This window comes from Pelophylax lessonae (assembly GCF_965119305.1).
Source record: "Pelophylax lessonae genome assembly, chromosome: 1".
Taxonomy (NCBI): Eukaryota; Metazoa; Chordata; class Amphibia; order Anura; family Ranidae; genus Pelophylax; species Pelophylax lessonae.
In genome coordinates, this window is record NC_138768.1 from 21,290,481 (window position 1) to 21,312,030 (window position 21,550).

At 44.5% G+C, this 21,550-nt stretch overlaps 1 protein-coding gene across 1 annotated transcript in view; it reads right to left on the reverse strand.

The window, feature by feature from the left end:
• Positions 1–1,155: 1,155 nt before the first annotated feature.
• The window catches only part of LOC309563719 (vomeronasal type-2 receptor 26-like), a gene marked incomplete at both ends in the record, with an annotated part of 21,345 nt that continues 950 nt past the window's right edge, over positions 1,156–21,550 (reverse strand). The window contains one exon of the mRNA XM_082268316.1: positions 1,156–2,078. Within this exon, the coding sequence (XP_082124442.1) occupies positions 1,156–2,078 (923 nt within the window). The remainder of the gene's footprint in view (positions 2,079–21,550) is intronic.

Genomic DNA, 21,550 nt, shown 5'->3' on the forward strand with positions numbered 1-21,550 from the left:
CTTGTATGTAATGTTTCGCGCTCTCAGGACATCCAGTAGGGGCCGGAGTTCACGCCTGCGTTGCAAGGTTATTCCAGATAAGTCTTGATAAAGTTGCACGGGTGCTCCCTCACAGTCCAATTGTGGCCTGCTTCTGGCCTTCCGCAGAATGTCCTCCTTGAGGCGATAATCCACTAAGCAGCACACCACATCACGTGGCGGGTCACCCTCCCGACCCCGGGGCCGCAGGGCCCTATGAATGCGCTCCATATCGATGGGGGATAGTGGGGGTCTGTCCAGCAGGGAGTTGAACAGCGCAGTCACAGTGGGGGTGATGTGTTCCCCCTCTACCGACTCCGGCAGGCCCCGGATCCGCAGATTATGGCGCCTACCCCGATTGTCCAAGTCCTCCATGTGGCGCTGCATGTCCCTCATCTGCAGGAGGTGGGAGTCAGATTTGAGATACAAATCCCTTATGGCCACATCCTGCTGAGCAGTGGCATGTTCAACCTCCTGCACCCGGCCTGTCAGGGAGCGGATGTCACCCCTCAGCTCCAATATGGCTGCCCCCAACGTATTTTTAATGTCCGCTGCGATGAGGTGAAGATCCTCCATGCAGAGCTGCCTCGGGGCGGGTGGAGGAGGGGAAGCCGACTCCGTTCCCCCTATCGTGGCCGCCGCATCGGATCGGGCGGGGGATGAGGGGAGCGAGGGGGATGTGGAGGAGAGCCCGGGCTGGGACATGGTTGCGGCCTGGGTGCGGAAGACCTCCGGGATGCTGGGGCTCAACTTGCTCGCCGGATCCCGCGGGGATCGGGAACGGGTGGCCGAGGAGGATCGGGCATTCGTTGCCATCCTTACCGGCTTTCTAGCGGCAGTGTAGACTCTGAGCTAGGCTGATGAGGACTCGAGGCGGCGGGAGCTCCGTTCTCAGGCTGCCATCTTTCAGCGCGTCCAGACCACGCCCCCGAGAAAGATTATCTTTAAACAAAATAATGAATATAGTTAAAGTTACTATTAAGTAATTAATGTAAGATGTGAACATTATTAGCATAATAACAACTATGACTCGTGTTATTTAAAGAGAGCTTGTAATCTTGTACTATGTATAATTAACCATAACTAATAAGTCATACATTAGTAGAAGGGATTCTTCTGTTGTACATTGTAAAAACTCTACTGACAATTCTGACCACCTAATGGAGTATTCGTTTTATACAATCTAGTGTTCAGCTCAGGTCTGAAAATTATAATATAACATTTAGGAAAAAATATACATCCTAATAATCCAGCACTGGAGGTCAGTATGGCAAATATCTCCACAGCCACCATGTATTTCCCTCTGGTGCTCAGATAGGCCGGGATCATGGCAATCCAGACACTGCAGAACACCAGCATGCTGAAGGTGATGTACTTGGCCTCATTAAAACTGTCCGGTAATGTCCTCACCATGAAAGCCAGAACAAAACTCACAGCTGCCAGAAACCCCATATAACCCAACATAGAGCAGAACCCGATAACTGACCCTTCATTACACTGAATGATGATCTTCCCAGGATAGGAGTGCATGTCATACTCTTGGTAAGGAGGAGACACTGACAGCCAAATAACACAGATCAGAACTTGGACAGAGGAACAGGTCAGGACCAAAGAATTCGATATTTTGACTGTGACCCATTTTTTCCAGGGACTGCCAGGTTTGGTGGCTTTGAAAGCAATGAAGACAATAATGGTCTTGGCCAGAACAGAAGAGACAGCGATGGAGAAGAAGATGCCAAATAAAGTTTGTCTCAGCATGCAGGTTATATCCACGGGACGTCCGAGGAAGAAGAAGACACAGAGGAAGCTCAGCAAGATGGAGATCAGGAGGATGAAGCTCACAGTCCGGTTATTGGCTTTCACAACTGGAGTGTCCCAATGATTAATAAAGTTTTTCAATGCAAATAATGTAATGGTTGAAAATAATGAAGATACTAATGAAAAAACTAAAACCAGCACATCATTTTCATAGGACAGAAATTCATATGTTTTGGAAACACATTTCACTTTCTTCTCATCAGGCCACTCTTCATCAGGACATTGGAAGCAGTTTTCACTATCTGCAATGAAAAAGAATAGAGTCAGGAATTTCTCCGGCATTTCCTAAATCGCTCAGTGTCTTTATTGATTAGATAATCCAACCGGCAATCCCAAATATTGTGGCAGGCTCAGATCCATGGGAGTTGATTTACTAAAACCGGAGAGTGCAAAATCTGGTGCAGCTCTGCATAGAAACCAATCAGTTTCCAGATTTTTCTGTCAAATTGAAGAAGCTGAAGTTAGAAGGTGATTGGCTACCATGCAAAACTGCACCAAATTGCACACTCTCTAGGTTTAGTAACTCAACACCATGGTGTCATTGCTCTATGATAGGCTTTCTGTATTGTACAATGAACAAGCAAATACACAATCAATCTAAATCTACATTTCTAAGACATTGCTATCTTGTGGAAGGAGACAGATACACAAACCTCTTGCTTCCAGAGTTCCCAAGCATATAATAAACTAGCAAGCTGATGAACCACCTAAACCCTACCTATAAAAATAAATATTAGCGTTTATCACATAAAATGTGCCTATACTACCACAACAAATTCCTCTACAAATATAGTACGCTATTTTTTTAATCAAAGAAGGTTAAAACAATTTGCTGCCAATAATATAGATAGGGAATTCCACGCTTATGGAGATGGTAATTGGCTGAAGCCTACCTCGAAAAAATATAGACTATGCAGTCTGTATTCAGTAAAAGTGTGGGGGTGGTGAGGTGGGGGGCGCTGCCTAAAAGTATTGAGGTATAAGGGTGTAGTACTGATTGAATTCCTAACACCGCAATAAATATAGTACAATCCTATAACAGAAACAATCAGCAAAATAAAAAATATAAAGCGCAATGAGTGATAATGATGGTGAATATTATGACACAATCAAGAAATATAAATAGTGAGATAAATATAAAGTGCTTAGTGAACAAAAAGTAGCCAAATTGGATAAAGTAGTACCCAAATGATATCAGCCACAAATCAGAAAAAAATTGACAATTGATAAGTGAAGTAAATGATCCGATGAATAAACGAAAATAAAACCAATAAATAAAGTGACTTCAGTGAAAAATTGATCCAATATATCCGTGCGTGATAATAGATAAATTAATAAATATATAAGGGCTTAAAGTGATCAGGTGCAGAATGTCATAAAAAAGTGTAGCACTAATAAATAAACCAATAAGGTGAAAAATGTGACTGTCAAAATATATAAAAATATAAAAATTGTAATAAAAAAAGGCAGAAAAGTCCATAAAGTGATTATTTTGTGAGTGAAGTGTCAAGTAACGTTGATGGGTGACTCTCGAGGTGATCCAGGTATTAGGTGCTGGGTGAGGAAACCAGTGCTCACCTTTCAATATTTCCCGCACTCACCAGAGCTCGGCACCCCTGCAGGGTTAACCAGCGTGATGTAAATATGGTATGTGACTTTTTTTCCTTAAAGCCTCGCTACATCTCTCATTTAAAGTCCCAACCTTCTTCTTTTTATCCTGTGACCCTGTGATTTTGCATCCTGATTTCAGTTGCTGACCCGCCTTGTCCTGACCACTCTCTGAACTCTGCCTGCACCAACCCAGGCTTGTCCATGACCACCGCTCCTGCCTGCTCCATTTGCTTCTGTTCCACTGATTGTCTTCTGACTTGGCTTGTACCCTGACCACTCTCCTGTCTGCTTCCCTGTACCTGATCCATCCTGACAGTGTATGACCCGGACTGCTTGACTCTGCTACTTACCTGCTGTCACCAGTACCTGCCTATTACTTTACTGTTCCTACTGACCTACAGTATGCTACTGGCAACTGTCTCAACTGGTACTGGCTCACTGTTGCCAGTAGCAGTCTACTTCAGTCCACTGCTGGCTGCCTGCCAGTCTGCCTGCTTTACTGACAATGCCTGATGACTTTGTTGGAGATACAACAGCTTTTAGCTTATTGCAGATAGACTGCAGTTCACAAATAGGAAAGTAGATGTCGCTAATGCTAAGTGATATGCTATGCATTTTTCTATGATGTGTGTTTCCTGTACACTGCACTGTACTTGTTGGTTATCTATTCCTGTCTGTGTTCTTATTACAATGAGAAAGTGACATCTTTGATATCTGTGATTATGTTCCAATAAAAGAAGCCAGTTCCTGTTTACCTCACAATGTCTGATCTGAATGGACTCCGCTGCACCCAGTGATCGCACTCTGCAACAGGTTATGGGCCCAGGATCCGGATAAAGTCTTATGACCAGGTGCGGCCCAGGCAGAACAAAGCCTTGAATGGGAGACAGTGTGACTGATGCGGAGATCGACATAAGGAAGCTTTCCAGTGATATCTCCAATAGACAAGTAAGACTGTTTATATATAAAGGAGGGAAAAATGGCCGGAAACTCAGAACTTAAACTCTCAGTGGCCAAGCTGAACAATGACAATTATCAGCTATGGAAGTTTAAAGTGGAAATGCTATTATCTAGAGATGACTTGTGGGAGGTTACCACTACAGAGAGGCCACAGGACAATAATCAGGACTGGGACAAAAAAACAGACAGGCACGGGCCACCATAAGCTTACTAGTGGAGGATGATCAGCTCATACATATACGCCATGAGGACACAGCTAAAGGCATGTGGGATGTTCTAAAAAGACTGCATGAAAGATCCAGTTTAAACAGCAAGCTGTTTCTACTGCGGAAACTTTACAGTATGAGACTTAGCAGAGAACAGGACATGCAGGAGCATATAAACGCAATGCTGGAAGTGATTGCGCAACTCAGATCAATCGGGGAGAATATAACAGACAGCCACGCAGCAGCCATGTTGTTATGCAGTTTGCCTGATACATATACTGCACTGATCAATGCACTAGAGACACGACCTGAGACAGATCTGACGCTAGCGTTTGTAAAAACCAGGCTCATAGATGAGTATCAGAGAAGAAAGGAATTAGTGCATGACTCCACAGAAACCGACACCAGAACCGCTCTTAAAGCTACAGACGCAAGGTTACACAGGAAAGAGACCAGAGTGTGTTTCAGATGTCACAAACAGGGACACATAAAGAAAGACTGTACTATATGGAAAGCAGAGCAAAGAAGACAGTGTCCCTCTTATGCTAAACAAAAGGTCAAAGCCATAATCAATGATCCATGAGAAGGAAACTGGAATGCCACTTTTAAAGTGACAGGCAACAATAAATGTCAAGGCTGGTGCATCGATTCGGGGGCAACCAGTCACATGACGAGTGATAGAAGTTTTTTCACAGAACTTGATCTGAACAACAAAGAAACTATTTATCTTGCAGATGGAAGCAAAATACATGCAGAAGGATATGGGCATGGAACCCTTGTATGCCCTGATGATGCGGGACACAATCTAGCCATACCAGTGAAAGATGTGCTTTATGTTCCTAATCTAGAAGGAGGACTCTTATCTGTGAAGCGTCTGACAGCCAGAGGACTCACTGTAACATTCCAAGGTGACAAGTGTTCAATCCTAAACGGCAACCAGACAGTAGCAAGTGCCAAGCTGGATGATCATCTATATCACCTCGACACAGTGAAGGAAAAGGTGAGACTATGTACACACAAGCACAATGACTGTATACATATATGGCACAGACGTCTAGGTCACAGACACCCAGAATGCATACAGGAACTACAGAGGAGGAATCTGACAATGGATCGAACAATATTCCCTTGTCCAGTTACTGTTAAGTGTGAATGTTGCATTAAATCCAAAGCTACAAGAGCAACACTTCTTAAAGTCAGTCAGAAGAGAGCTTCAAGACCACTTGACTTAGTTCACAGTGACGTGTGTGGTCCCCTAAACCCACCTACACCTGGAGGCAAAAAAGTACATAGTGACTTTCATAGACGACTATTCAAGATACACAGTCACCTACCTAATGCAACACAAGAGTGAAGTTTTTTACAAATTACAAGACTATATAATAAAGACCAGTAACAAGTTTCAGAGGAAGCCTCTCATACTTCGGAGTGACAATGGAGGTGAATTCACAGGATATAAGATACAAGAGTACTTAAAACAGAATGGAATAGAACATCAAAAGACAGTCCCATATACACCAGAACAAAATGGAGTAGCTGAAAGAAAGAACAGAACTCTGACTGAAATAATCAGATGTATGCTGACAGACTCTGGACTACCACAAAAATACTGGGGTGAAGCAGCTATGACAGCTACATATTTGCAGAACAGACTTCTTTCCAGAACAATAGAGAAAACTCCATATGAACTTTGGCACAATGAGAAGCCAAATGTAAAACACCTAAGAGTATTTGGATGCAAAGCATTCATCTACACACCTGAAGAAAAACGCACCAAACTCCAAAACAGAGCATTTGAAGGTATCTTCGCTGGATATAGTGACAATGTCAAAGGTTACAGAATCCTAAATCCCAAAACAGACAAGGTTACCATTAGCAACAGCATAACTTTTGTTGAAGATTTAAGAGACAATGTAATGACAACAGTAGAAGAAAGAATAGAAGAGAAAACTGACATTGACCAGCCCATCTCTGTAACTTCTGAACAAACAGTTGAAGTGAGTGCAGACTCTACCAGTACTGAAGAGCAGACACAAGAAGGCTCAGACACAAAACCGAGACGTTCAACAAGAGAAAACAAAGGTAAACCACCTGTACGTCTCTCATACAAAGCAAGTACTGCCAGTATCAACGAACCTGCAACCTGGGAAGACATATCTCAGCTTTCAGAACAAGAAGCAAGTAAATGGATAAAGGCTGCTGATGAAGAGATAAAATCCATGCATGACACTAAAACATGGACACTTACAGAACTACCACCCGGAAGGAAAGCCATAGGCTGTAAATGGACTTTTAAAGTGAAATACAATGCAGATGGCACAATTGAGCGATACAAAGCAAGGCTAGTAGCCAAGGGCTATTCTCAAAAATACGGAGAGGACTATGACGAGACATTTGCACCAGTAGTCAAGCACACTACAATACGGACTTTACTGACAGTAGCCGTCACAAGGAAAATGCAAGTGAAACATTTTAATGTGAAAACCGTGTTTCTACATGGCGAGCTAACAGAAGAAATTTACATGGAACAGCCGCCAGGGTTCAAAGATGAACAAAGGCCAGACCTAGTATGCAAACTTCGCAGGAGTATATATGGTCTAAAGCAAGCAGCCAGAGCGTGGAATATAAAAATGAATGAAGTGCTTACACATCAAAACTTTCTGAGGAGTAAAGCAGACCCCTGCTTATTCACAAATAAATTGGGAGACAGATGGGTCTATATGCTTATTTATGTGGATGATATCCTGATTTGCTTTGAGCAAGAAGGGGATGAAGCAGAAATTTTAGAAAAATTAAATCAGAACTTCAACACCAAAGATCTTGGCAACATAAAGAATTACCTCGGCGTCCAGATCGAGAGAGAGGAAGATGGCAGCTTTCTTCTGAACCAAAGACACAAAATACAAGAAATAATTGAAACATTTGGAATGGAAGACGCCAAACCAGTAAAGTCTCCTATGGAAACCAACTACCTAAAGGAGATGAATTATCAAGATAACCCATTACCTAATACTCAATACAGGAAGGCAATAGGGAAATTGCTGTATCTTACCACTGCTACAAGGCCGGACATTGCAGCAACTGTTGGAATCCTATGCAGAAAGGTTTCGATGCCAAGTCAAAAGGACTGGAATGCTGTAAAGCGAATCATTCGCTATCTTAAAGGGACTTTTCACTACAAGTTAAAGTTACCAGCAAGTGATAAAAGCACCTTAACAGGATATGTGGATGCTGATTGGGCAGGAGACACCAGCGACAGGAAATCTACCAGTGGCTACTTATTTTTTCCTGCCAGGAGGTGCCATCAGTTGGACTAGTAAAAAGCAACTCTCTGTTTCACTGTCGTCTACTGAAGCAGAATACGTTGCTGCAGCGCAGGCAAGTCAAGAAGTTATATGGCTGAGACAGCTATTAACAGATTTGGGTCAACCACAGTTGGGACCAACAGAAATCTATGAGGACAATCAAGGATGTCTTGCTCTTGCACGCATGGAAGGAGTTAATTCAAGAACCAAGCACATTGATGTGAAGTTCCACTTTCTTAGGGATCTTCAAGAGCAAGGTCTTCTTGAGTTACTTTATTGCCCAAACGAGGATATGGCCGCAGATATCCTTACAAAGCCTCTGACCGCTGAAAGACACTCAAGGCTTACAAAGAAGATGGGTTTAATAGACTAAGCCTTAGCTGTTGAGAAGGGGTGTTGGAGATACAACAGCTTTTAGCTTATTGCAGATAGACTGCAGTTCACAAATAGGACAGTAGATGTCGCTAATGCTAAGTGATATGCTATGCATTTTTCTATGATCTGTGTTTCCTGTACACTGCACTGTACTTGTTGGTTATCTCTTCCTGTCTGTGTTCTTATTACAATGAGAAAGTGACATCTTTGATATGTGTGATTATGTTCCAATAAAAAAAGCCAGTTCCTGTTTACCCCACAATGTCTGATCTGAATGGACTCCGCTGTACCCAGTGATCGCACTCTGCAACAGACTTCACCTGCCAAGCCTGGACACCTGCTCTGCTGCTAGCAAAACTTACAGGCACTGAAGCCACTCTGAACTCCTGCGCCTCCTGTTTACTCTACCAGGGGCCCTGAGTTAGAGGTGTAAGAGAGGCCTTCCTCACCATATCAGGCTCTGCTATTGCATGACTCAGCTGAGGCTCTATCCTTCTTCTGGACTACGTGTTTCAGCTAGGGGCCTTCCCACTGTACTGCCTGATGTGACTGAGTGGCTGTCTTCTGTACTCCCTGGCTTTTCTGAAGTATACTGTTCTGTCTGATTCAGCTAAGAGTCCATCTACTGTATTCTGGGACTAAAAAAGTGTTTTTACTGCCTGATTTGTCTAGTTTACTGCCAGACTCAGATGAGCATCAGGTTACCATTCTGTCTGGCATTGCTGGGAATCTCTCTTCTGCACTGAATGGTTCAGCTGACAGTCCCTCGCCGGACCAACTGACTTCCCTGAGGGTTCGTGTTTAGTTCTGTCTGACCCTGGTAACCCTCCATCTACTTTGCAGCTTCACTTAGCTGATGGAACACAACAAAGGCAGCCACTATGGATGCAGCATTAAAAAAAAAAAAAATAAGAATTTTATTAAAATAGTTTAGCACAATTCCCAGCCGTTTTGCTGGATGTGGGTCCCTATGGGTTACTGCTAGCAACAACCGCACATTTAAGCATGTTTCTCCAAGTGTGATCACCGAGACAATGGACAGTCCAGTATCTTTGGGTTTTTGTATTTATTTTGTAACTTGGATAGGAGAAGGGATGAATGGGATACTCCTTGAACTGAACTATGCACAATTTGGGGGGGACACTTGAAAAACGCTATTTGATGCTGACTTGACGCTGGCTGAATGCCTATCAATGCTGGCTTGACGTTGGTTAACGCTGGTCGGATGCCTGTTAATGCTGAACTGACTTGTGACTGCTTTCTGACTAAAGAAGTCCTCTTTGAGCTCCCTTATGCACTCTTGCTGAGGTAGCTACTTGTATACCGCTGCACTGCTGAACACTTCAGGGCCCACACCGGTGACCACTTTCTCTCAATTATCTTCAGGGCTTAGACACTGGCACCCCCTTTCCTAAGCCTCCTCTACTGGTTAGCTGGCTCCCGGATCCCTTTGACCTTCTGTAGTGGCCCCCTTTCCTACGTAGACCCCTGGGCAGTTTACAGTACTCACAAAACTGTTTTTTCTGGAAACTTCTGCCCAGCAGCTCCACTCGGTCAGCAACACTCTGCATCCTCTTCCTACAGCCCAGCTCAACCTCCGGTCCTCTAGGCCGACTGCCCAGGACACCCACACTTGCTCTGACAGGAGGAGAGACAGTTGTCAGCCTCCTCGTGGGACTCTGCTTCCCACCAAAGACGCTCTGTCACATGCTCCCTCAGACTTATATCCGATCCCAGGGTGCATTACTGCAAACTCCACTGAGACAGCTATAAGCCCTAGTGTGCTACTGGCCAGGTTTCCTCCACTGTCCAATAAGAGCCCTCATTGGATACAGTGGGGAGACTCCCCAGACTCAACAGACCACACCTGGAAACATATGACAGCCTAACTGAATGATCAGGCCCCCCTGATAAGCAGACAGGGCCAACATATACTTTTCCTAGCACCTACCTAGGAGGGTGCTACATCAGCAACAAGTGGCAAATCACATTGATGAAAATTCATGTGTATATCACACCACACAGATCGGTGTATCAGTGGTGTCCAGGGTATGTCAGAAGCCCCGGGGATCCACTGCTCCAACCGTGTGCAGAATCGCTATGTTTTGCTATGCTCCTAGGAGCTGGGAACCATACCGGGGATGCCAAGCTGGAATGCCTGACCGGAATTGAGAGCAATGCCTTGGGTAGGCAGGGCAGGTATAGGGCATGGCTAACACGTTTCGGAGCCAACCAGCTCTTTTGCTAAAGCCTCTTAGCTGAGGGAATGATTTCTGCTGTTCTTTAAATGAGTAAATGTTATTTTTTAAATGTATTTATATATTTTGGAATCTGACGACCTTGAAGGCCAATTCCTTGTAAAGCCTTATTTTGCTTTAGATCCATCCTGACCTTGATGCCTTTTTTATAATGTCTCAAAATGCACCCAATCTAACTATGGGAAGTCCTCTAGAAACTTGGCTACAATTTGATCTGCTTCTGCTATCATTTTTTCTCCTACACAGTAATCTTGTTGTCTTGGAGTCCCGATTATTTAATACCATTATTTTTTACTGACAAAGAACTTCGATCCTGACTCCCGCTAAGCTTGTTGTTCCACCCACATTTAATTAAATAGTTTCCAATTCCAAGCATGAATTTGCCAATAAACTATACACTGGTCTGCAAAGTATTTCTTTAATATCCAATTTGACCTTTATAAATCCCCAATCAGTTACCCAGCCTGCCACTGCTGGGGGTATGTCTTCTGTTCAGCCTTCTTCTGCTAATGTGCTAGCTCCTATGCAACCTGAATCCATGAAGGTCCAAGTTCTCTGCAACATGATGTTTCTTTGAGTCCCTATCTCTAATGCCTGACTTGTCTGAGTGTTCTTCTGTACTGATTGGCCCTACTGATGATTTGTCTGCTGTACTGTCTGACTTGGCCGGGAGCAATTCCTCTATACTGCCTGGACCTCTCAAAGGTATCCTAGACCCCTCATCAAACATCCGAGATGTTTCTATTTCTTTATGAGAAAATGAGGAGACTAGGCAGCTGTGTTTGCCATAATTAACCCTGTCTGTATTTTGCAGGCAGATCTTCATTATCCATTTTAACTTGATTTGAACACTGTTTGTTCTAACAAAGTGTCAGAGATTTAGAGGCTGGGCTTCTTGCATTGTATGTTATGTAGACAGACTTGGGACAGACTCTCTGTAAGGATGGATCATTTTTGATTTTGACAGATCACTTTTTTCAATAAATAAGGGGACTGAGCAAAAAAAAAAAAAAAAAAAAAGCAGGATCCCCCATCCAGGCTCCTTTGGTGTCAAAATACACTGGTCATTGCCTGCAGCTGATTAAACTAAAATTTTCTAACAGTCCCATTTGACAGAAGCTGATCGTTTGATCGACTTTTGTCAAGCCAGATCTAGGGTCTCTGCTAAAAAAAAAATATATAATGTTTGGGGGTTTAAGTAATTTTCTAGCAAAAAATACTGATTTTTACTTGTAAACAACAAGTGTTAGAAATAGGCCCGGTCCTTAAGTGGATAAACAAGGGCCCAGTATAGTTCCTGGATAATGGCATCCAATGTTATAATAGCAAATGTAAAGTGTCTCCTTATTAGGACAACAAAGTAAGGTGTCTGCATGCAGTGTCTCCCTGGGTTTAACCACTTCTTGACCAGAAAATTTTACCCCCTTAATGACCAGGCCATTTTTTGTGATTCGGCACTGCGTTATTGACAATTGTGCGGTAATGTAAAGGTGTACCATTATAAAATTGATATTCTTCTTTTGCGCTTTCTTTTGGTGGTATTTTATCACCTGTGAAATTTTTATTTTTTGCGTTATAAATAGGGTTGAGCGAACACGGACTGTATTATTCGTGTTCGTACCGAATAATTGGATTTTTGTTACCCGAACACGGACCCCAGAAAACTTTACTGTATATTCGGGTAAAAATCCGTGTTCGGTCATTTTATTTCCGGGTTTTGTATGCATTGGCGCGCTTTTCATGGCGGGCTTTCAACAGCCAATCAACAAGCGTTTAACTGGTGTGCCTTAAGCCATCCCAGCCATGCCTACAAATGTATTAGTAGCTGTGATTGGCCATCTGAAGCATGTGACCAAGTCTTTATAAGTTCGAGCCAGCGCCGCTGCGTCATTCTGCTGTGTTAGTTCAGGGACAGAGCACACATCATACGTGCTGGCTGCTGATTATGGACAGACAGGCAAAAATCATTTGTGTCCAGATAGAATTGAGGGACAGGTCGGAGTGTGTTAGGCAGGGCGAGTTGTAGGGCATTTTAGGGCGAGGCTGCTGATTTTTAGGGTCAGTGTTCTACAATCGATTTTGCTGTGTGGGGGGGGGGGGGGTTTGCAGTGACCGATCTTATCAATCCTTTTAGGGAGAGGCTGGAGATAGGCAGGTGTCAGTGGTCCACATCGATTTTGCTGTGTGTGGGGTGCAGTGAACACAATATTTTTTGCCCACTGAGGAGGAGGGAGAAAAGTATTTTTCTATCAGTCACTGTGTGCAGCGTTTTTCCTTCAGTGCTGCTGTGCTGACTGTGATAATACACTGCTGTGTTCACATGTGCTATGAGAGATTTCAAAAGTTATACACTTTTTTCTATTCCACTATTCAATATACATATAGACAAAAAATGCAGCGCTCATAGAATAACATATGGTGTAAATGAATATATGAAAGTCCACTTCAAGCTGTTGAAATGAGTTGTATAGTCCACCGACAACACCCTTAATGTGTGACAATCCGTCTATGAAATCACAGGGACAGTGAAGACCTCCACCACACACAAAGTAGCCTGCTGGCCTCTTACCAGATAGGTATGACCACCGCTCTCACAATGGTCACACAACGCTTGTTGTTATAAAGCTTGCTAATCGACCCTGAAAGCCTTCCAATAGGTGCTCCCAATTCAAATGTCGGATCCCAAAGTAGAAGTAGCCAGGCACAGTCACTCCCAAAAGTTAAAAAACAGGGGGAAGACCATGGTGAAGTACGTTTTTACAGGTGTATATTTATTGAAAGTAAAATGCACTCACCAGATACACAATCATAAAACAGCCTTGAATCAATAAAACAGCCTTGAATCAATAAAACCACTGTAGCAGTAAAGCACTTCCAGCTTGTGACGTCGAACCGTGCTGAAGCTCCGCCTACATGTTTCGCAGGCAACTGCGTCATCAGGGGGGGAGGAATCGGCATCGGGAGACGTCTTAAATAGTGATTGAAACAGGAAAGAGGAAGCATAAACATCCGGACACGCCCGCTGGAGCCCTTGACCCGGAACTTCCTGTAAACCACAGTGATTGAAACAGGAAAGAGGAAGCATAAACATCCGGACACGCCCACTGGAGCCCTTGACCCGGAACTTCCTGTAAACCACAGTGATTGAAACAGGAAAGAGGAAGCATAAACATCCGGACACGTCCACTAGAGCCCTTGACCCGGAACTTCCTGTAAACCACAGTGATTGAAACAGGAAAGAGGAAGCATAAACATCCGGACACGCCCGCTGGAGCCCTTGACCCGGAACTTCCTCTAAACCACAGACAAGGAATAAAAGGAATTGGTGGACCGCAATTAATATATTTAAAAGGCTAAAAGTGAAAACATATAGCATGTAGCAGGGACGAGGTCACAAGCAGGAAAATGCAAGAAATCTTATAACAAAACAAGGCACACATTATTAACATATCATAAATCTGTCACATTACATATAAGAATGTAAAAAACATGATGTGAAATATCATGAATAAAAATATAAAAATATATAAATATATCATAAATATATAAAATACCAGTAAGTACATGACATTAAACAAATCAGTATCAGCTATTGTTGATAAAAGAATTGATGTCAAGTTTGATATTCAAGCCTGACGGCCGAAGACTTTTTAGAAGATATATCCATTTAGCCTCCAACCGCGAGATACCCCTACGTAGGTGGTCTCCTCTCCAGTTGGATTGGAAGAGATCGATCACCATAAAAGAGGTCCCCGAGGGGTCCCTCCCATGGTGCTTGTCATAATGTTTAGACAAATTGTGTTTCGGGAATCCCCTCCGGATATTCCCAATGTGCTCATTCATTCACACTCTGAATTCTCTAATTGTACGCCCTACGTAGTGTAGCCCACAGGGGCAAGTTATCAAATACACCACCCTTTTAGTTGCGCAAGTGGCAAAACATTTGATGTCATATGTTATGCTGGTCTTATTGCACGAAAATTAGGTGTACCTCCTCTGCTTCAAATGGTTGATGGAGCAGACGGCACAACGTCTGCAGGTATAAAAACCATCTTTATCAACAAAGAATTTAGGTCTGACAGGAGGCTCAATAATATTTGGAGCTATTGTCAACCTCAGAGGGGGGGCACCCCTAAAAATTACAGATGGGTGATCCGGGATAATGGGTCCAAGAACCCTATCCCCCTTCAGAATGTCCCAATGCCTAGTCAGAATCCTCTTTACCATATAATGGTGTGAAGAAAAAGATGTAAAAAAAGAGAACCTGGGCGAAAACCTGGAGGATTCAGCCACTATCGTATCATTTGAAAGGTTCTCCCTTACTGGATTTAGAATCAGATTCCTATCAGTCTCTGCCACCATTTGGATGATAGAGTCAAGTTCATCCGAACCATAGCCTCTATCCAGAAACCATTCCCTCAAGACTAGAGCCTCTGCATGATAGTCCTGCAATAAGGTACAATTTCTCCTAAGTCGCCGAAATTGGCTCCTAGGTACTCCTTTCAGCCATGGTCTGTGGTGGCAGCTCTCCAGACTAATAAACCCGTTACGATCCGTTTCTTTGAAGAACGTGGATGTAACGAGTGTATTATCCTGGACCCGGATCTTCAAGTCCAGGAAATTTATTTCTTCTCCACTGATGTCATATTTGAGGGCTATACCACGATCATTGCTGTTCAGAGTGGAAAAAAAGGACTCCAAGGAGTCCCTATCTCCACCCCAAATCAGCAATATATCGTCAATATAGCGCCCCCAGTAGAGAAGTTCAGGGATACTAGGTTCATAAATCACCTCCTCCTCCCACCTTGCCATAAATAGGTTGGCCATTGAAGGGGCAAATTTCGCCCCCATGGCCACACCTCTGCATTGGACGTAGTGGTTACCCCCGAACCAAAAGAAATTATGCCCCAATTTTACTATTCAATATACACCCTTAAAAAAATTAAATTGTGGCATAGTCTGTACTAATCTAGTTAAAAATTACAAACTTAAAAGGGGAATTTTTTTTTCCCTCCATAGCCTGCAGCAGAGCTGGTCCACATCGATTTTGCTGTGTGTGGGGTGCAGTGAAAACAATCTTTTTTGCCCACTGAGGAGGAGGGTGAAAAGTCTTTTTCTATCAGTCACTGTGTGCAGCGTTTTTACTTCAGTGCTGCTGTGCTGACTGTAATAATACACTGCAGTGTTCACATGTGCTATTATTGAGTGATTTCAAAAATTATACACTTTTTTCTATTCCACTATTCAATATACACCCTTGGGTTAAAAAATTTAATTGTGGCATAGTCTGTACTAATCTAGTTAAAAATTACAAACTTAAAAGGGGAATTTTTTTTTCCCTCCATAGCCTGCAGCAGAGCTGAATGATATAAGACACTGCTGTTCACATGTGCTATTGATAAATCACACCAATTTTATATCATATTTTCTATTCCGCTATTCAATAAAAACCTTTGGGTATAAACAATTAAATTGCGGGATAGTCTGTGTTGGTACGTGTGAGATACACCTTTCCAATTTTTGGGGTGCATCTTATACTTCTGAAGATTTGCGGGTGCTGCCTGTTCCGAACTCCTTCTTCTCCTCATCCAGCCTTTGGGGGTACAAAAAAATAGTAATTAGGGCCTAGTCTGGTTCTGTACGTGTGAGATACTGTCAGGATCTGTGTCATTACGTGGGTCACCTGCTGGTGGCACTGTTGTTCCTGGAACTGAGGGGCGCAGTTCCAGGGCCCACCAGCGGGTGTCTCCCAGCAGCTGGACTGTTCTTTTAATTAAGCTGCACCTGAGGAGGACTGCTGAGGGAATATAAGCCCGCCCTTCACTGAGGCTCAGTGCTTCAGTATTTTCTCTGCTAGCCGTGTCCCTGTCTGAACCTGTATCCTGAAACCTGTATCCTGAAACCTGTATCCTGATCCTGAGTCCTGTTCCCTGCATCCTGCTTCCTTTACCTGACTCCCTGCTTTCCTTGTCTCCTGTTCCTGTCCTGTCCTGCAATTGTTTGCTCCATCCTTTTGTATATAGTTTGTTAGGTTCTATTGGGGTTTTGTACTGTTATCATTTATATTTTGTTTACTTGTTTATGGTCACTGGTGTTGGTATTGGAGTGTGTCATTTTGCTTAATAAACTTATTTACATCTTTATCCATCTGGGTCCTGATTCCTTGGTGCAGCCAACTGATCTGATCACTCTTGCTGGATGCCTGCATGTGGTATCCCTGACAGATACATACACTTTTTTTGATAATATTTTCTATTCCGCTATTCAATAAAAACCTTTGGGTATAAACAATTAAATTGCGGGATAGTCTGTGTTCGTACGTGTGAGATACACCTTTCCAATTTTTGGGGTGCATCTCATACTTCTGAGGATTTGAGGGTGCTGCCTGTTCCAAACTCCTCCTACTGCTCATCCTGCCTTTGGGGGTACAAAAAATAGTAATTGGGGCCTAGTCTGGTTCTGTACGTGTGAGATACATACACTTTTTTTGAAAATATTTTCTATTCCGCTATTCAATAAAAACCTTTGGGTATAAACAATTAAATTGCGGGATAGTCTGTGTTGGTACGTGTGAGATACACCTTTCCAATTTTTGGGGTGCATCTCATACTTCTGAAGATTTGAGGGTGCTGCCTGTTCTGAACTCCTCCTACTGCTCATCCTGCCTTTGGGGGTACAAAAAATTGTAATTGGGGCCTAGTCTGGTTCTGTACGTGTGAGATACATACACTTTTTTTGATAATATTTTCTATTCCGCTATTCAATAAAAACCTTTGGGTATAAACAATTAAATTGCGGGATAGTCTGTGTTGGTACGTGTGAGATACACCTTTCCAATTTTTGGGGTGCATCTCATACTTCTGAAGATTTGAGGGTGCTGCCTGTTCTGAACTCCTCCTACTCCTCATCCTGCCTTTGGGGGTACAAAAAATAGTAATTGGGGCCTAGTCTGGTTCTGTACATGTGAGATACATACATCTTTTTTTGATAATATTTTCTATTCCGCTATTTAATAAAAACCTTTGGGTATAAACAATTAAATTGCGGGATAGTCTGTGTTGGTAAGTGTGAGATACACCTTTCCAATTTTTGGGGTGCATCTCATACTGCCGAGGATTTGAGGGTGCTTCAGTTTGTCTCCTGCCTGTTCTGAACTCCTCCTACTCCTCATCCTGCTTTTAGGGTACAAAAAATAGTAGTCGGGGCCTAGTTTGTGTTTGTACGTGTGAGATACACCGTTTTTTAAAATTTCTCCTATTCCGCTATTCAATATACACCCTGTTTGAGTGTAAAAAATTAAATTGCGGGATAGTCTGTATCGGTACATGGGAGATACACCTTTTTAAATTTGTTTGGCGCATCTCCTTCTACCGCCGAGGACTGTAGGGCGCTTCAGTTTGCCTCCTGTTCCCAACTCCTCCTACTCCTCTTCCTCATCCTGCCTTTAGGGTACAAAAAGTTGTAATCGGGGCCTAGTTTGTGTTTGTACGTGTGAGATACACCGTTTTTTATCCTTTTTCCTATTCCGCTATTCAATATACACCCTGTTTGAGTGTAAAAAATTTAATTGCGGGATAGTCTGTATCGGTACATGTGAGATACACCTTTTTAAATTTGTTTGGCGCATCTCCTTCTACAGCCAAGGATTGCAGGGTGCTTCAGTTTGCCTCCTGTTCCCAACTCCTCCTACTCCTCTTCCTCATCCTGCCTTTAGGGTACAAAAAATTGTAATCGGGGCCTAGTTTGTGTTTGTACGTGTGAGATACACCGTATTGTAAAATTTGTCCTATTTCGCTATTCAATATACACCCTGTTTGAGTGTAAAAAATTTAATTGCGGGATAGTCTGTATCGGTACATGTGAGATACACCTTTTAAATTTGTTTGGCGCATCTCCTTCGACCGCCAAGGATTGCAGGGCGCTTCAGTTTGCCTCCTTTTCCCAACTCCTCCTACTCCTCTTCCTCATCCTCCCTTTAGGGTACAAAAAATTTGAATCGGGGCCTAGTCTGTGTTTGTACGTGTGAGATACACCGTTTTTTATCCTTTTTCCTATTCCGCTATTCAATATACACCCTTTTGGGGTAAAAAACATTAAATTGCGGCATAGTTGGCATTTTTGACTGTGAGATACACCCGTGCGATACTGTTGTTGTTTTGTTCCGCTATTCAATAAACACCTTTCTAGAGCAAGATCATAAATTACAGAAATATGAGGAGACCGTCAAATAGGGGCCGTGGCCTGGGTCGTGGTGCTGCTGGTAGAGCTCCTGTTGCAAGGAGAGGACGTGGTCGATCTGTGCCAGCTACACGCACAAGTGAAACACCTTCCTCAAGTGTGAGTAGGGGACAGAACCTGCATCAGTATTTGGTAGGGCATCATACGCCTCTAGAAGTGATGAGGCCAGAAGAAGTAGAGGCGATAGTAGATTGGTATGCTGCTGACAGTGCCTCCAGTTCCTTCACATTGTCTCCCACCCAGTCTACTGCAGAAAGGTCAGAGTTGGCACCTGCAGCCGATGTCCAACCGGCTTTCACCTCACCCCCTTGCAAATCAGGCAAGCAGTCTGAGCCCCAAGCCATACAGCAGTCTCTTCTTCTTTTTGATGACTCTGTCAGCAGGGTTTCCCAGGGCCATCCACCTAGACCTGCCCCAGAAGTGGAAGAGATTGAGTGCAGCGATGCCCAACCACTTATTTCTCAAGATGAGTACATGCAAGGACCATCGCAGCACGTCTCCGATGATGACGAAACGCAGGTGCCAACTGCTGCGGCGTTCAGAATTGTGGAGACCGACAAGGAGGGCAGGGGTGAAGACTGGGTGGAAGATGATGTGGAGGACGATGAGGTCCTTGACCCCACATGGAATGAAGGTCATGCAGGTGACCTGAGTAGTTTGGAGGAAGAGGCAGGGGTCGCACAGAGCCACCAGCACAGCAGAAGAGGGAGCAGGGTGCAGAAGCGGAGCGGCCGTGCCCTAGACACTACGCCTGCTACTGCCCAACGCAGCAAGGGAACGAGTGCAGCAAAGCCAGCTCAAAGGAGTTCTCTAGCGTGGAAGTTCTTTAGAAAATGTGCTGATGACAGGACACGAGTGGTTTGCACCCTGTGCAATCAGAGCCTGATGCGAGGCATAAACCTTCTCAAACTGAGCACAACCTGCATGATCAGGCATCTAAGTGCAAAGCACGAGCTGCAGTGGAGTAGACACCTTCAAAACCAAGAAACGTCTCTGGCTCATCCTGCTTCCTCTTCTGCTGCAGTATCGGCCGCTCCATCCACATCTGTAGTGATACCGTCTCCTGCCACCCCGCAAACAGACGATCTGTCAGCTACACCACCACCTGGGTCACCAACCATCTCCACAATGTCCCGTTGAAGCGTTCAGCTTTCCATCTCCCAAACACTTGAGAGGAAGAGGAAGTACCCCCCTACCCACCCGCGATCCCTGGCCCTGAATGCCAGCATTTCAAAATTCTTGGCCTTTGAAATGCTGTCATTCCGTCTGGTGGAGATGCACAGTTTTAAAAACCTTATGTCGGTGGCTGTCCCACAGTACGTCGTGCCCAGCCGCCACTACTTTTCCAGGCATGCCATCCCTTCCCTGCACAACCAAGTGGGGGAAAAAAATCAGGTGTGCACTGCGCAACTCCATCTGTGGCAAGGTCCACCTAACTACCGATACGTGGACCAGTAAGCACGGTCAGGGGCGTTATATCTCCCTAACGGCACACTGGGTAAATGCAGTGACGGATGGGCCTGAGGCGGATAGCAATTTGGCGCATGTCCTTCCACCACCGAGGATTGCAGGGCGCTTCAGTTTGCCTCCTGTTTCTAACTCCTCCTACTCCGCTTCCTCATCCTCTACCGCCTCCTCATCCGGACAGCTTAACACCTTCACCACCAACTTCAGTACAGGGGTAAACGACAGCAGGCAGTTTTAAAACTTACCTGTTTGGGGGAAAAACCACACACCTCGCAGGAGTTATGGAGTAGCATGGAACAGCAGACAAATGAGTGGTTGCTGCCAGCGAGCCTCAAGCCCGGCCTGGTGGTGTGCGATAACGGGCGAAATCTCATAGCAGCTCTGGACCTAGCCGGTTTGACGCACATCCCTTGCCTGGCGCATGTGCTGAATTTGGTGGTGCAGAGGTTCCTTAAAAACTACCCCGATATGTCAGAGCTGCTGCAGAAAGTGCGGGCCGTCTGTGCGCACTTTCGGCTTTCTCACCCTGCTACTGCTCGCCTGTCAGCGCTGCAGCGTAACTTCGGCCTTCCCGCTCACCGCCTCATATGTGACGTGCCCACAAGGTGGAACTCCACCTTGCACATGCTGGAAAGACTTTGCGAGCAGCAGCAGGCCATAGTGGAGTTTCAGCTGCAGCACGCATGCGTGAGTCGCTCTGCAGAACAGCACCACTTCATCACCAATAACTGGGCCTCCATGTGAGACCTGTGTGCCTTGTTGCGCTGTTTTGAGTACTCCACCAACATGGCCAGCTCCGATGACGCCGTTGTCAGCTTAACTATCCCACTTCTATGCCTCCTTGAAAAAACAATTCGGGCGATGATGGAGGAGGATGTGGCACAGGATGAGGAGGAGGAGGAGGAGGAGAATGAAGAGGTAACATTTTCAAGGCTTTCAGGGCAGTCATTCACAAGGGTCTCCGAGGGTGGGTTCCTGCACACACAAACGCTAGGGACACAATTGTCCAGCAGGGGCACAGTTCTGGAGGATGAGGAGGAGGAGATGGAACCATGTTCACAGCAGGGTGGCACCCAGGCCAGCTCATGGCCATCACTGGTGCGTGGCTGGGGGGATACAGAGGACACAGACGATACACCTCCCACAGAGGACAGCCTTTTGTTGCCTCTGGGCAGCCTGGCACACATGAGCGATTACATGCTGCAGTGTCTCCACAACGACCACCGAGTTGCCCACATTCTAACTTGTGCTGATTACTGGGTGGCCACGCTGCTGGATCCCTTAATTCACTCAC